The 15,699-nt window shown below is 48.6% G+C and overlaps 1 protein-coding gene across 2 annotated transcripts in view; it reads right to left on the bottom strand.

Annotated features, from left to right (window-relative positions):
* COL4A2 (collagen type IV alpha 2 chain) overlaps positions 1-15,699 on the bottom strand; it is a 168,537-nt gene that overhangs the window by 106,397 nt on the left and 46,441 nt on the right. For both annotated transcript variants that reach the window (XM_073887417.1, XM_025874778.2), the window contains exon 4: positions 13,613-13,693. In XM_073887417.1, the coding sequence (XP_073743518.1) occupies positions 13,613-13,693 (81 nt within the window). The remainder of the gene's footprint in view (positions 1-13,612; positions 13,694-15,699) is intronic.

Genomic DNA, 15,699 nt, shown 5'->3' with positions numbered 1-15,699 from the left:
CTGTTGACGCACGGCCAGCAGAATGGACAGATCACCGGGCCATATGGGTGGAAACGGGAATGACACTAAAGTTCCTGGGACAGTCGGAATCAGGTCAGAGGTGGTAAGTTTGATTCTAGAGTTCTCTCCTAGGACAGTGACCCCTCCTCCTGTTTCCTAAAGAATGGGGGATATTCATGCCCAAAGGACAAGTAGACCGATTCTCGTATTCACTCGCTGTTTTTGAAAATAATCAATTCTTGGGCAAAGTGTTTAGGAACATCCGGACTAGGTTTGATATAAAAACTTGACAAATGTAAGAAGGCAAGAGTGTATTCTTATAAAGTCTGAGGGCATTCAAAATACACACAAGGCTTCATTTTAATTTCTAAGATAAGACTAAATGCTAAAAATAACTAAAATGCCATGTTGAGCATGTGATAAATGGTTTTCTATGATAGCAAGGTGCTATTCTGGAAAAACACACACATCAAAGATAGTATTTAATAGACCTAAAATACAGAAAATGAAAATCCATAAATATACACATATAAGTAAACACACACAGGATGTATACATTCCAAAATCCTGGGGTTACTTATTGTATCTTAATTTTAAGGGGAGCGATCTTATCTGGGAAACCTTCTCAGAACGCTCCCGTGACCGCTGGGAAGGGACACGGGATGGCGGTCCAGGGCCCTGCGCCCCCCCATCAATGCCAGTTTCATGGGACTAATCTATTCATCCTTCTGATCAACATGAGATTTCCATTACTCATCTTTCCTTCCAAGATAACTGACATTTTTGAAGGGCACCCATTTTGTTAAATTTTATTTCCTTCTACTAAAGAAGTCTTTTTAGTCTTCTGGGATTAAGAAGTTTGTTTTCATCCACAAAGTTCTTTTTGTTTACTTCTTTAGTCCGATTATTCTACTCAAGGGTATGCAGATGGCCACATACCCCTTTTCATCAATGCTATCCTCAAAATAAAGTCCTAAAAATACCAGTGACAATTAACATTTAGAAATCTTTTTGGTTACCAGCCATCTTCATGGAATGTCTGTGTTTGAATTAGCTTAATACTGGACAAATAAGAGAGAAAGACTCGGGGCAGTACACCCCCATGTCCCCCATCTCCAAGTCAGAAATGCTGGCTGCATCTTTCAGCGACCTCACAGCATTCAAAGCAAAACCCTGGATCGGGGTCCAAAAATTAATTGTATGCACGGAAGACCAACAGTCAAAAAACAAAAACAAAAAGGAACACGACAAAAAACTTACTGGAAAAAAACCAAACAAACCCTGGATTTTTGGGTGGCAGTACATCCCATGTGAGCCAATGTAAGAGCGTGTTTGGTCAGAAAGGGGTGACAGGATTTTATGGTGGTGTTCAGAAGCGTAGCGTCCAGATCCAGGGAGGAAACAGTTCTGTGCCTTCCACACTGGTTAGGCAGATGTTTGAAAGATAAGCTGACATCTGATGGCCAGGACTGAAGGAGGAAAGGGAGAAACTCAGAAAAAGGTGATGAGGATGAGGTGGCAGTCTTCATATGAGTGATGGGTCAGGAAGTCAGGGGTCCAGTGAAAGCAACATGCGATTGTCTAATACGAAAAAGGTTAGGAGATGGAGCGCATTCCTAAATCCTGTTGAGATCAGTACATGTGAAGGAGAGCTTTGATTGAGGGCTGGCAGAGGGATGAGCGAAGGGAAAGCTCACTGGGGGCAGAGGGGCCTGGGCCAGAGTGGCACGTGGGCACTGACATCTGGGGCATCCACGCTCGTGTGTGCTGGCAGGTGCGACCAGGGGGAGGGCTCCTTCCTGTAGGGAAGCAGGCACGTGTCAAAGCTAAGCTTTTCCTAGGGGGCGGCTTCCTCGAGAGGTCTGGTGAGAGCAGCCATGGCACGTGCCGCGGTGCAGGGCCACCTTCCGTGTGCTGTGATGGTGGTTCTGGTCGAGGAGCCACCCATTAGTAGTGTCCAGCAGTGCTCTCTTTGAGGGCACACACTTTAGTGGCCTGATGATGGCTGACGCTCACGCGAAGCGGTCCATACAGCTGTGCATCGTAGCTACGTGCATTACCTTAGCCTTCTTGGACTCCAAGTTAAACATCCTCATGCTATTATGCAGTTCAGCCTCTCTCTCCTTGCCTCTAGTTTGACTGAGTGTTTAAGAAATGACCGTTTACATTTAATATGGTTATGGCACTAACAGAACTTTCTTCTGTGACTTGTGGAGGCTACTTCTACATTTCCAGGACACTCCGGAGTTTACCTCCTGTAAAACACTTGAGAAGCAGGCTGATGTCACTGCCCTGGCATTTCTTGCTTTCAAATGACACTCTTTCAAAGGCAAAACAAGCTCATAAAAACACCAGCTAAAGGAGAAATCAATTCTAAGAAAAATGTGAAGCTGATAAGGGAACAGAAAGGAATATCCTCGGGGCTCAACTAGGCTTATTTTACTTCTTGCCAATGGCATATCTACCACTGGATTTCTTTTAAGTGAAGCCTATGGAATGAATCTTATTGTCTTGAAATTTTAAGTGGGCCTCAATGCTATCTGCAAGGCTCAAAAGAAAATTCAGATGTTGAAGGAGAGCTGAACTTTTTTAGTTCAACGTTGAGTTAGAAGTTAGATTATTTTCTTATGCAATCATATACTACACTTTTCATTAATGGAGTTTTGAAGGTGAATTTTACCCTGGACGTATATAAATCTATTCTGAGTTTTGTTTATTTTTCCAGGAAAGCCCTCCAAGACCAGAAAGGACTCTTGTCGGTCTCCTGTCTCCTTCCCTCCTTCCTAGTAGGACAGTGAGGAGAAGGCTTGTCAACGTACTAGACCCATAATTCTATTGTTCTCTGGAGAGAAATACAAATATTTGTAAAATATCAGGTATCCACGGAGGAGGAATTCACCCCAAGGCCTCCAAGTGCAAGAAGCCTGGCCTCCTGTTCCAGGTTCTGCTTGAACTGCCTGGGCCCTCCTTCTTGCTGCTGCGGGGACGTGGCCGGTGCCCCCAGCTCCCCAGGCATGAGATCTGCCCCTTCTCTGGGCCGGGCTGCAGAGCAGGATGTTAAAAGCAACGTAAACAGAGGAGAGCTGCTTCCTGGAGAATTACAGAATTCTGTGAATTTTGTCCCATCTCGTTTGCAGACCTGTGCGCCCTCAGAGGCCCTGACGACATGTCTTCTAAAACATCCGAGAAATGCTACTTTTGCTGACAGACGCTAAATATGGGTGCAATGCCTCAAACTGATCTGGACGTTAGGGTTCTTTCGAAATATGAGCACTGTCTTCACAAGGCTTTCAAAATACCATTACTGCCACTTGAAGTGTATTTTTTTTAAAAGAATTTAATTACTACCATGCAGAGCTAAAGCATGCCAGCACTTTAATTTTTATTACAGAGCCCAAGCTCACCATAGAATTCATTTGTCCTTCTGTTTCTTTATTTAAAACAGGCTTTAAGTTTGAAGAATAGTTACAGTCCTCACAAAGACAACAATTTAATAAAAAACACCAACACTGACAAGGCAGCCGGGGACTATGGGGCCAAAGATATTATTTACCCAGCATTAATGACTTCCATTTCATTTCCACTTTGTTTTGCCTCCCCTCCCCCCTTCTGGTTCCAATCCTTTAGGAATTATCCATCCCAGCAGTGTTTTGGATACAAAAACTTTGGTTCCTATGGTGGGATTTTTAAGGTCCTCACAGTGGCTCAGGAGGAAATGGTCATCAATACAGGGTCTGTCGTGGGTTACCGGGAAGGCTCTTCCTGCTTCCATTGCTCTAGAATTCAATCTTTTAGGCTGGACACAGAGAGGGAAGGGACAGGGATATTTTGACCTTTCCCATCAGTGGGGAATATGCCCTTTTGAAGGCCTGCTTTGTACTTCCCGTATGAGTCAGACATCGGTCGACTTGAATGATTTAGTTGTCTGCACCACAATGGACTAGTTTGGGTGGGATGCCAGAGGGCTCAGAATCACAGGCTGTTCAGGATCTCAGGTTGGGCAGCTTCTTAAGAAAATTTGGAAATGCCGAAAGTGGTTAGAAATAAATGTACTTTATGCTCACCCAACTGCCAGTGATGTACATAGCACCTCTGTCCGTGACTACTGAGGACAAGGGAGACTTCCTCCGACTGAGGGGGAAGACCGTAGCGCAGAGATGCGAGGACCCTGACGCCCTTCCTCCCGGGGTAGCCCCGGGATATGCTCATTTAGGTGGCAAGTTCAAAGGGCCCTTCGGCACGGAAAATGTGCGCAGGCAGTGGGTCTGGTCGTTTCTGCCATTTTTCTCTGGTTACTATTTTACTATCGCTGGAAGAAAACAAAAAAGTAATTTCAAAACTTTCCCACACGCTCTACTGGTTTTCTCTTTGTTACAGAAGCAGTCTGCTGTAAGGGTGCGTAGAGGCAAGCGCGTCTGGCCCCTGTGAGACCGCCCGCCTGGGAAGCACTTTGAGATGAACTGCGCGGGCAGGTGGCGCGCTCACGCTCGTTCCACTGGGAGACCGAACCGTTTGAGACACTCTCTGCCCACGGGGGAGAGAAGACAAACTCAGAGCAAACATTTCTATTTTCAGAGTGGCTTTTAGAAAGCGTATCATGTTTGGTAACAGCCTTGCTCTGGTCTTTTTAGAAATCCTGCAATTGTTTACCAAGAATGAATTGGAAGTGAATACAACAAAACAGAGGTCTTTGAAGACTGGTGCTCTTTCTGTAACAGAAAGGGGAAACCCTTTAATGCTATACTCGTCAAAACATTCCATCAGGAGGTCAGAGAAATGAAGGATTTCTAAAGGCAGAGCTTTGGCTCGGTTTTGAGAACAGCAGAAATGTCCACTGCTCCTTCCCCAGCTTATCAGCAGTCCTTTGGCGTCTGTGCGAGATTTTCAGTCAAGACCCTACATCATTGCTGTCATCTTTATCCCAGCTATGAACTGACGTCCTCTTTCCCTTAAAGCCATGAAAGGCCATTTCCCTACAACTGTCAACTCTGGACCGGAGCCCACTGAAATCACTTGGTCACCAGCCCCAAGGCCAGAGGCTGGCGTGGATGGCCGGTGTCCCTGCAGTTTTGCTGGCTCCGCCCGCCACCCAGAACCCATGGGGCGCTCGCACGGGCTCCTCCACCCACTCTGACCAGCCGGCCGGCCTCGCAGGGCCAATCCTGTGCCTCTGCAAAAACCACACTTTCACCGATGGTTCGGGGCTCTGCACACACATGCACAAAATCTGATCACAGTTCATGGTCAAGGGCTTGGGAGAACAGAGACCTGCCTAAGTACAGAAAAAAAGAAAAAAGAGTTTTCTCTCAATGCAGCTCCCTCTTCTGCTCGAGCTCTGACCATGTCTGCTCAACGTTTCATCTGTTTAGGTGTAAATTCTGAGGGGAAGGTTTGGGTGCGCGGTCCTCTCAGAATGAGAGAGTGTCCACCCCCCCAGAGTGACAGACCCTTCCAGAAAGATCGGAGGCGTCTGCAGCACCAAAGCAACACTCTTCCGTGAGCCCCACCTGGGATCAAGAGCACAGTAGCATTTCTTCATTACGACGGAATGTGGCGCAGGCTGCCAAAGCACCCGTTTGGGTGTGTTTGTGTGTAGTGTTAGTGAGAAGAGGGAGAAATGGAGAAATCCAGTAGGAAAACATTTAAAATTCTTCCTCTGCGCTCAGATACTAAGACAGCCAACGTGTTAATTAATGTTTCATTACTCGTCAGTGAACACGGACTGTTCCCGTCGGAAACGTGTTCTCTGCTAACTCCATTATTTGTCAAATATCTGCTTGCCACGAGCAGCTGTGTCTCGGGCTGTTCTCCGGTGGTTGACACAACCACTGTGATTACTTTTCACCAGCGACTTTCACGGCTCCTCTTAGTTAACTGTGTGTTTTCCTGGTAGGAAACACCCCAGGGTAGCTTGTCCTGGGCGTAAAGAACACGGAGATTTCCATGGTAATGAAGACACATTTTCTCTCGAAGCGTTGACTTTCAACCAACAGATTCTGTCCAGAACGATGTTCTTTGAGTCCGTTCAGCGGTGCGGTATTATAATTTTGTCTTTTTAGGATTTTAATCATGTATTCTTCCATTTGGATGAGCTCCAAGCTGGCCCGTTTTCTGTCAAAGCCTGACTTGTGTCATAATGGTCCTTCTGAAATGAAGTAATTACCATCCTGGGCTGGTGAGAGTGGAGAGTGGGCCAGAGCGCCTGCCACTGCTTCTCTCTTCTCTGGCTGCACCATTAGCGCATTTCTACAACAGTGTCCTGAAAGCCTTGCTTTAAGGAAATGCTTACTTGATCTTGCTAGAAAGAGAGCGAGAACAGCCTGCTGTTCCAAAGCTCAGGGCTGGAGGACCCAAGGTCTCCTGCACCAAAGCAACTGGACAAAGAGTTTCCAGAAGGGGAGGCCCTTGATCAGAGCTCATATGGGAAATGCAAATTTCCCCCAAGAGGCTGTGGGCAAGGTGGAGGGTGTGATGAATCACATTTGGCACAGACACCACTTCCAATGTGCCCTCTCATGGGTCTCTCTATTTCTGAGATAACATCCTTTCTGTAAAGATATAAGCCCAGCGGGTTGCAAAACCAGGTCTTACTTTCACAAAACCCTGAGCCTATCTTGTGCTTTATTTTTGTCTAGGAATTGATATCCTGAACATTCTTACAGATTCACGATGAGTTCCTTGTCTCCCCTACTCTCCACTTCCATACTCACTAGAACTGTGATCTTCAATATGGTAGCCACGGGAGCTATTTAATTTGAATTTTCTTTAACTAAAATTAAAATTAAAAATTTCACTAACTGCATTTCAAATGCTCAAGTAGCCATGATGGGAGTGCAGATATAGAACATTTCCATCTTTGCAGCGAATTCTTTTGGAGAGCACGGGGCTAGAAATCTCCACAAGATTAGGGATACTGACTGCTTTGTTTACTTCTGTACTCCTGGTGCCCAGATGGAAGCCGACACATGGTGGATGTATAGTCAGCGTGTGTCAAGCGAATACATTTGTTTTCAAATTCTAGTTGCCAGCTATGGCTGTTAGTTTTCTTTGACTAGAACTAGACCCCAGTGGAAGGATCACCGAAACAGGAACCTCACCAACCTCCCCACACGATGAGCTCTGTGCCGTTGGGTTATAAGTCACAAGCCTTCTCTAAGGACATCTGCCAAACGGCTTCTCACCTCCCTAGGACTTGGACACAACCTTCTCACCGTCCCTGACCTTTGCTCTTGGACCTTGCCTCCCACCAGTGTCTCCCTTTGCCCCTGCTGTTCGGGGCACCCCCTGTTCACTCGTGCACCCCCTGTTCACTCGTGCACCCCCTTCTCTTAGACAAGTGCCTTGTTTGTAGGTGGTACGTGATGCATATTTGAGTGTTAAAGGCGTGGCATCTTCCACGGCTAAAAGGAAGCTGGGATTTTCTTACGATGCTGGGGTTTTCTTAAAAGCACATCACTGGGGCACAAGGGTGGCTCAGTCGGTTGAGCATCCTACTTTTGGCTGCAGCTCAGGTCATGATCTCAGGGTCTTGGGATTGAGCTCTGAGTCGGGCTCTGTGCTCAGCGGGGAGTCTGCTTGTCCCTCTCCCTCTGCCCCTCCCCCTCATAAATAAATAAACAGAAATCTTTAAAAGCGCATCGCTGGGGCGCCTGAGTGGCTCAGTCGGTTAAGCGTCTGCCTTCGGCTCGGGTCATGATCCCGGGGTCCTGAGATCGAGCCCCGCGTCGGGCTCCCTGCTCGGTGGGGAGCCTGCTTCTCCCTCTCTCTCTGACTGCCACTCTCTCTCTCTGTCAAATAAATAGATAAAACCTTAAAAAAAAAAAAAAGCGCATCGCTACATGTGATCTACAAGTTAGGTGGACACTGTCTACACCTGCTGGAATACCACCTTCACTGCAGAGACTGACCAAGTAGGCAAGTTGCTGCAGCCACCGCGGCACCAGAGGAGCCAGAACCAGCGCTGTGCTCAGCGCACAGTAGAAATGACCACACGATTCTGAAAGCAGGTGAGAGCTATGTGTGGACAGGGGTTATAAGAGCCCAGCACGCAGGTGATGTCTCCGCTCCTTCTGGGTGAGTTGTTGCCCTTTCCGGGCTGTGATAGCACATGAAATACTGGAGCTGGCTTCTGCGAGGTGTGCTGAGTGTGCCAGGAGAAAGCTTCTGCCTGGAAGAAGGTCTGGATAGAGGTCTGCCACGGCAGCACGATGCTCCTACCCACCAGGAGCGAGGCTCTTCAGATAACAGCGGGCGCCGCCGCGTTGCCGTGGAAAGCTGTGGCAGGGGTGGACCACACACAGCACGCATGTCTGAACGGAGGCTCCCCATGGCGCTGCGGGGCTCTACCCGGTTGTTGGATCTGTAGTGAGCCATTTCCACTTTATTTTGAAATCTTGGCTATTCGCATGGAAGGGTGGAGGTTTATGATGGCAACAGAGAAGAGAAGGTCTGCTCCTGAGCAAGGCTGCAGCTCCCCGTGGAGGGAAGACCTTGCCGACCGCATGCGTTTTAGCGGCTCGGGGCCCCTCCCCCCTCCCCCCGGGGCCAGGCCTCGGCTTCTTTCTCTCCTCTCTTGGGCGCTGCCCTTCTGCGCCGACGGCAAGTACCAAACACAACGAGTCTTTCTGTGTGCCCGCTCACCTGCCTCCACCCACCTCCTGGAGTCCTCTGTCCACTCTTCCCTGCTTCCCCGTTCACTCAGCATCTCTCTGGTTTCTTTTGCTTTGATTTACGTTGTTGAATTTAAGGAATCTTGTGAGGTTAAGAATTATTTACTCATACTTTGACTCAGGTCCAGGGACCCACAGACTGTGGGAAACTCTTAGCTGCCTGAAAGAACACAACAGCTACACACAGCTTGTCGTGGGCTGTGGTCACCTCGCATGTGAGATGCTCGTCCCCGGACCCATGGCTCCCGCTGTCAGGCCCACGGGGGCAGGGGGGGGCCGAGTGTGGCTGGCTGAGTGCCAAGTAATGGGGAGACGCCCCTACACTCACGCGGGGGCTGAGCACAGAGCTCTGGGAACCAGTCAGAGCCGTGGGTTCTCTTTCTCCCACTGCAGCCTGACCATCTCAACAATCCCCAACAATTTGGGCCTAAACAGGGTCTGGTATTTATCAATTTCTAAGATATCTGACTGCCCAGGGAAACAGTGCCCTGTGAATGTTGACGCCATTAAAAAGTCGGAATAACCCATCTGTCCTGAATTTACAGTCAAAAGCCAAAGGGTTGGGGGAAGGTGAACCCGCCTAAGGAATGGAAATGATGAATTAAAACTGACCTCAGTTGGAAAAACCTGAGAATTTCACGACCTTTTAGGTAAGTTAACAAGAAAAGACAAAGATGTCTCTATCTGTTGAACCAGACACTTTGCCTGCCCTCCTTACACTTTCTGTACTGTTAATCTTGATGTCACTCTGTTCCCACAGAAGTTCTGTAACAGAAATGAACTCTGATGCTTTCCATCCAACGGCCTTCCACCCCACGAAGAAGGGAAAATACAAAATATATAAAGAAAGAAAGACTAAAACGGATAGAGACAAGTCAGAGGGCCACACCACCCTGTCTGGGGCTGGCGATCATAGGACCGTTAGTGGTGGAGAAAGTCTGAGAAGTCAGTTGGCCGACGTCCTTTGTGTCTATCACCCTGTGGAATGTTGGCAAATTAAGACTTACGAGTTTTAATTACTGCAATATACATACACAATAGCTTATTTTAAACGCAGACCTTCAAACGGCAATGAAGTATTCATTCATTTCTTTCTTTCTTTTAAAAATATTTTATTTATTTTAGAGAGTGAGAGAGAGAGAGAGACCACATGGCGGACAGGGACAGTGAGAATCTCAAGCAGACTCCCCACTGAGCAGGGAGCCTGACGCGGGGTTAGATCCCAGGACCCTGAGATCATGACCTGAGCCGAAACCGAGTCAGACACCCAGCCGACTGAGCCACCCAGATGCCTGTGTTAGTTCATTTCTTACAGTTGTGTTGAATTCCCTGAACAACTGAAGAGAAGGCTGGAGAACGGACCAGAGGGTCGTAACTTGAAAGAGGGCCAGACCCCCTTTCACCTGGCCTGTGTCCTTCCCCTCCGCCCCGGAGAGCCTCCTTCATACGGGAGGAGTGCAAGCACAGAATAGTACTGCCCTGGGTAAAAACTCACCCCAAATGACTGAAAACTTGAGTTTTGTTCTGGACCGAATTGGAGCAGGTCATTTACCCCCTGGGTCGGTGTCCTCCTTCCCCCCCGTGTGAACTAGGGGACGGGGTCTAGATCATCCTCTGTACTTTCCAGCTCTGTCCAAGGAGTGAGGAGTGCACACCCTGCGGGGCCACAGACCCTGCCCTTCATACCTCGGCGGCTGGGACCGTCGACCCACAGGCGGGATGGCTCCGTCTGCGAGGAACAGTCCTCCCCCTGCAACAACCCACTGCCCACCACTTAGGGCTGGAGAAGACGTTTCGCACTGAGCGTTTCACACTGAGACGGTTCACACATTCGCTAACATGAGAATTCATTTGGAATCAGAATCCAGAGTACATTTGTGATCTCTGCTTCGAGTCTAAGAGTTATCCAGTAACATAGAGTTTCTGATGTCGGCTGTCACCATGGTGAGGAGCGAGTGAACTCTACCCCGTGTCCATATAAGGCCGGGCTGCCCAGTGCTCGGGGAGCGGAGAGCTCAGCAGTGAGGCATTGCCGTCCCTGCTCCAGAAGCTCCGTGGGGAAAATCTATGGCAAGGCACCCTGGGGAAGCTGTGGGAAAGAGCGAACTCTGCGCTCAGCTCTGTAACGGCAGAATCTGTCCAGCTGCTATTTTTATGCATTACATTACTTTTAAAATATATTATCAATCCAAGGGTAGGACGGAAATAGCCCTGCCGTCTACAGGAACACATCTGGGTAAACCTGTTAATTAACAAATGTTTAATGTACATATATTGGGCTTGAGAAACTGATATGGATACTGTATCTTAATAAGCACTTGGATGAAGTAGACCCAAGCTTCCTAAGAGCAGATATCCCCAGTAATGCAAATGATACATGGTGTCATTTCTCTCTCCTCCAGAGGCCTTTCCTTACCACTCACGGTCAGCATTTCTATCATCTTGGTGACTGATACCCAATGGCACACCTGGGTCCCCAGGGCTGCCCCAGGGCTGACGGCTAAGACAACCCGAGCTGTATCTGCGAGGCCCGGGCCAGCGTGGGGTGCTGGGCAGTGCGGAGCGAGGCAAACACAGCGGGGGGGGGGGTCCCCCGCCACCTGCGTGCTGCCCCTGCTGGATTCCACAGGCCGGGCCCCAAAGGGGGCCAGCATGTGGCTCTGTCCCTGAACCAACCACTCAGACAGCCGCCACATCTCAGCTTAATGTCATCATTACCTGGCTGAAGGATGAGAGGCAAGTCAAACCACAAAGGGGTGCTGGATTTCTTGCCTCAACCAAATTCACCGGAAGGTGTCCATTATCTACTTTACTCGGCAACACAGAGAAAAGCTCTCAGGCTACTGTGTTAATGAGGGCCGAGGGGAAACAAAGCGCTCAATGCAAACTTACTGAACTAGGAAGACCTAGGGACCCTTAGAAATCTCCCTCCTAATAACCGCTCTGAAAAGACCCCTGGCATTATAAGAGTACATAACTGTGTAGATGGCATCATCTATTAAAATAAAATATAATGCTAAGTGAAATAAGTCAGCGGGAGAAAGACAAATACCATATGGTCTCACTCATATGTGGAAATTAAGAAACAAAACGAACAAACAAAGAAGAAGAGAGATAAACAAAAAACCAGACTCTTAAATACAGAGAACAAACTGGTGGTTGCCAGAGAAGTGGGGGCAGGGAGGAGACAGATAAAGGGGATTGAAGGCACACTTATCTTGATGAGCACAGAGGAATGTACACAATTGTTGAACCATTATACTGTAGACCCGAAACTAACATAACACTGTATGTTAATTATCCTTGAATGAAAAAAAATAATCAGAGCGAACCATCTTTACCGAAGAACAAAATTCACATAAAACCATTATGGGAAATGTTAATAGACCAGTTCTGCATTAAACAATCATAAAAAAAGTGAAAAAGAATAGACCCAGTAACCTTGCGCTCTGTTTGGGTTCTGTTTGGCTGATCACATGGAGAAGAATGCCGAGTCTCTCTGGAGCTGAATTCCCTCCCATCCTGGCGAGTCCCACAGATATTTGTAAACCACTAATTTATCTTCCTCATGCCCATATAAGGCCGGGCTGCCCAGTGCTCGGGGAGGGGAGAGCTCAGCAGTGAGGCATTGTCATCCCTGCTCCAGAAGCTTTGCTGGGAAAATCTATAGCAAGGGTCCCCGGAGGATTTTAAATCTCACCAAATGGCTTCCATATATTTAAAAAATACTCAATCCTTGAGAAATGCTGATGCACAACCTTCAATCAGCAATTCTTAGAGTATAACGTCCCCATTCCAGGCAGAGGAACCTTGACGGCATCAACAGCTAATGCTGTCCTGAGGACTGTGGCTCAGGAAGGGCCCAGCACGTGGGGACCGAAGCCTCCTCAGGGGTGATCTTCGGCACGGAAAGGATGGTTGGGCAGTCACACAGCAGGGAGGGACACCGCCACATCTGTAAAGGGGTTCCTCATCACAAGTTTTACTTATTTGGCTTCCGGAGGGGACTCAGGTAGGAGAGAGCGTGTGACATCATGCCCAAGAGGCCAAGCTCCACTGAGATGAGTCCTCCTCCTGCAGGGTGGGAATGGGGACCGTAAACACTGACCACAGGATTCGGGGTGGTGAGGTGCATTTGGAACACCCACGGGGTGCTGTAATTTCTGATGCGACAGGGACAGGGGGCACCGGGAACACCTCCCAACCACCTCTCCCAATCTGGCCCTGGACGAGCAGGAGCCCCCTAGGGAAGCGGGATCCCAAGGCACGAAGAGTTAAAAGACTGTGTCATAAAACGAAATACCGCTCCCCATACGAAAATGGGCTTACACGGAGACAGAGAAACCACATCTTTTTAAAATCAGTAATGCCGGGACCCAAACATCAGCTTCACTGGCAACAGGAAAGCCCGTCACTTTGAACACATTAAACCCAGTGTCAGACCGTAATGCAGGTGCCGCCAGGTGTGCTGGCCATGATGGGGAGTGACCTTTCTCTCCGACTTATCTGATGAAATTCGCTACATAAAGGACATTCGGGGGGAAGAGCAGACTAATTTTGAAAGTGAGACTGATTCTCCATGGCAGGAGGCTCGCGCCCTCTAGTCATAATACCTATAGTGGGGGGTAGACACAACCACGCTTTCTTTATGTAGTATTTTTACAGAATATATGCTTACCTATAAAACACAGCTGCATTACACATACATATCTATTCCTAAAGATGAACAAGAGACGCGTAAGAAAGTTACGGTTCTCTGTTCGGGGTGTAGTATACCTGGACCAAATTTTGCATTATGTGATCATTTGTTCTGATACGGAAGAGTACGTCCGTATTAAATGTCTCAGGAAAGCATGGGATTGACTCTGTCAGGAGATGGAAGGCACTTTTGTCTGGAACAGAAGGCTACGGAAGAGTCCCGTTTCCGCGACGCTGTGACTTACCCGTGCCCCCTTCTCGGGGTAACACTGGCAGCCCCCGCTGCAGTCTCTCCCTCCGCAGGGCACGTCGAACTTCTTCACGCCCTGCACAAGCAAGCACAAAGAACGTGTTATCCCAAACGCTGTCCTCTGCAACAGGTAGTGCATCATCTACTGAGAGCATGTGCGACTCCAGCAGCCCGCTCTCCATTCAAAACAAGTAGATTTTCCTTTTTAGAGCAGCTTTGGGCCCACGGCAAAGGGTACAGGGAGTCCCTGTGCACCCCCCCCCCCCCCCCCCCACGCAGCCGTCCCCACTACCAACGTCCCCCCGCAGAGCGGCACATTTGTCACCGTCGATAAGCCTACACTGACGACTCATCATCACCCAGAGTCCAGAGTTTACAATGGGGTCCCTCTAGATGTTGTACCTTCTATGGTCAATACGCCTTTTGAAGGTGCCTACTCAATGCCAGATATCAAGCTAGGTCCTGGGCCTCGAAAGTCAGGGAGAACATCCCCCGAATCCAGGGATCCCAGGTGAAGTGAGCCCGTGACACCCTGTGTTAAGTACTTCAGTATGAAGCAGAAACTCCAGGTGTAGGAAGCAGCCCTTCATGCTTCTGGAATGGGGGAGGCAGCCCCAAGGAGGGGTGATCAAAGGGAAGCAGGACTGGGTTAGGTTCCATGCCGGGCCCCGTCATACAATACGGATCCAGGTGAGCTAAAGGGAGAGGGGCTTCCGAGGGGGAGGAGGACCTTGCAAACACACCTTCCCTCCCCACCCCTCCCCTCCCCTCCCCTTCTCTGCCCTCTATGAGACCCAGTGGTTTGCAAAAGGAGGAGGGATGGAGGGAAGAGGCCTTCCTAAGTCTTTATTTGGCCAACTCTTTAATGAAGTGAGTGGCTAAGGGAGGGAGTTCTCTGCCCGGACAATCCTAAAGGGTTCCAAGGCATTGCTTGCTCGCCCTTGATCTCAGTATTTTAGGTAAAGGATGGACTTGGACTTTGGACTAGGAAATCTTCCTTTTGGACTGTTGCCAGCAGGATAGTTTGAGCAGGAAGTGACAATCAGATTGGCCCTACTCTGGCCCCTTCCTGATCAGCCCCGCCTCCCCCACTGGCATGACAGGTGACTTACACAGCAGCACAGGGGAACCCTGTCACCCTCGCCACCCTCGGCCCGCCCGGCAGACCGCCCAGCTCGCAGGCCCACTGATACTCAAGGGACCCTGGACATGGTTAAGCTTCTGGTGCGCGCTGAGCCAAACCTTACTGCGCAAGCAACACTCCCCAGATAACAGACCATTCCAACTTGACACAAAAGTGCATTTCGCCACATCTGTTCCATTCCCTTCTAAGTTAGGTCTCAATGACTAAACAGGATGGTCACCTGGGGACTCCCTCTGTTAAGCTTTCTGTCTATTCCTCGTGCTAGTGCATCAGCCAGACTCTTCGCTGCTCCTGGCATGGTTCTGCTGCTCATGTGTAGATGGATGCGGTGTTGGCTGGTCACCTCTGTGTCGCCTGCTAGCCCTCCTCTGCACGCGCAGCCTTGATGGGTGCACAAGTGAACTCTGACTCAAAACTCTCTGGCCAGAGCTCACCTAAGACCACCACGGCTACTCAATGTTCTTTTTGTAGAGATGATAAACTCCTTTCCTGTGCACACAACTTTCTACAAAAGGGGGATCGTTTGAGTCCTACGTTCCTTGTGTCCCCACAATAGCCCTTTACCGACTCCAGTATCTGATGCATCAGTCACTATTTTGAAGAATTCAAAAAAATCTGAAAATCCCAAACCAACACCTTGAAGCCTTTTGGATGTCTTGGTTATCATTTTGTGAGGTAGTTTGAGTTCCACAGTGTAAAAGTAAACACATTTAAAATCCTTTCATGCCCTCACAATATGTTTCTAGGTATTTGCCTTTTTTTTTTCACGGCTTCAATGTTTATAGTGGGGCTCATTTGAAAATCCCACCATTTTGAATATTTGGTGTTTATAAATCCAGCCGCATGCAAAGCCATCGGTTTTAGGGATTACCCTGAATGCTAAAGGGAGACATCTAGATGGGCAGCCACATTTATACTTTGTATTACGTACGACTGGG

The sequence above is a fragment of the Callorhinus ursinus genome, unplaced genomic scaffold (genome assembly GCF_003265705.2).
Source record: "Callorhinus ursinus isolate GAN/ISIS: 27379988/994484 unplaced genomic scaffold, GSC_fseal_2.0 scaffold79, whole genome shotgun sequence".
NCBI classification, from domain to species: Eukaryota; Metazoa; Chordata; class Mammalia; order Carnivora; family Otariidae; genus Callorhinus; species Callorhinus ursinus.
The sequence above is the reverse complement of the archived record's forward strand: the minus strand, read 5'-3'. Positions and strand labels throughout refer to the sequence as shown.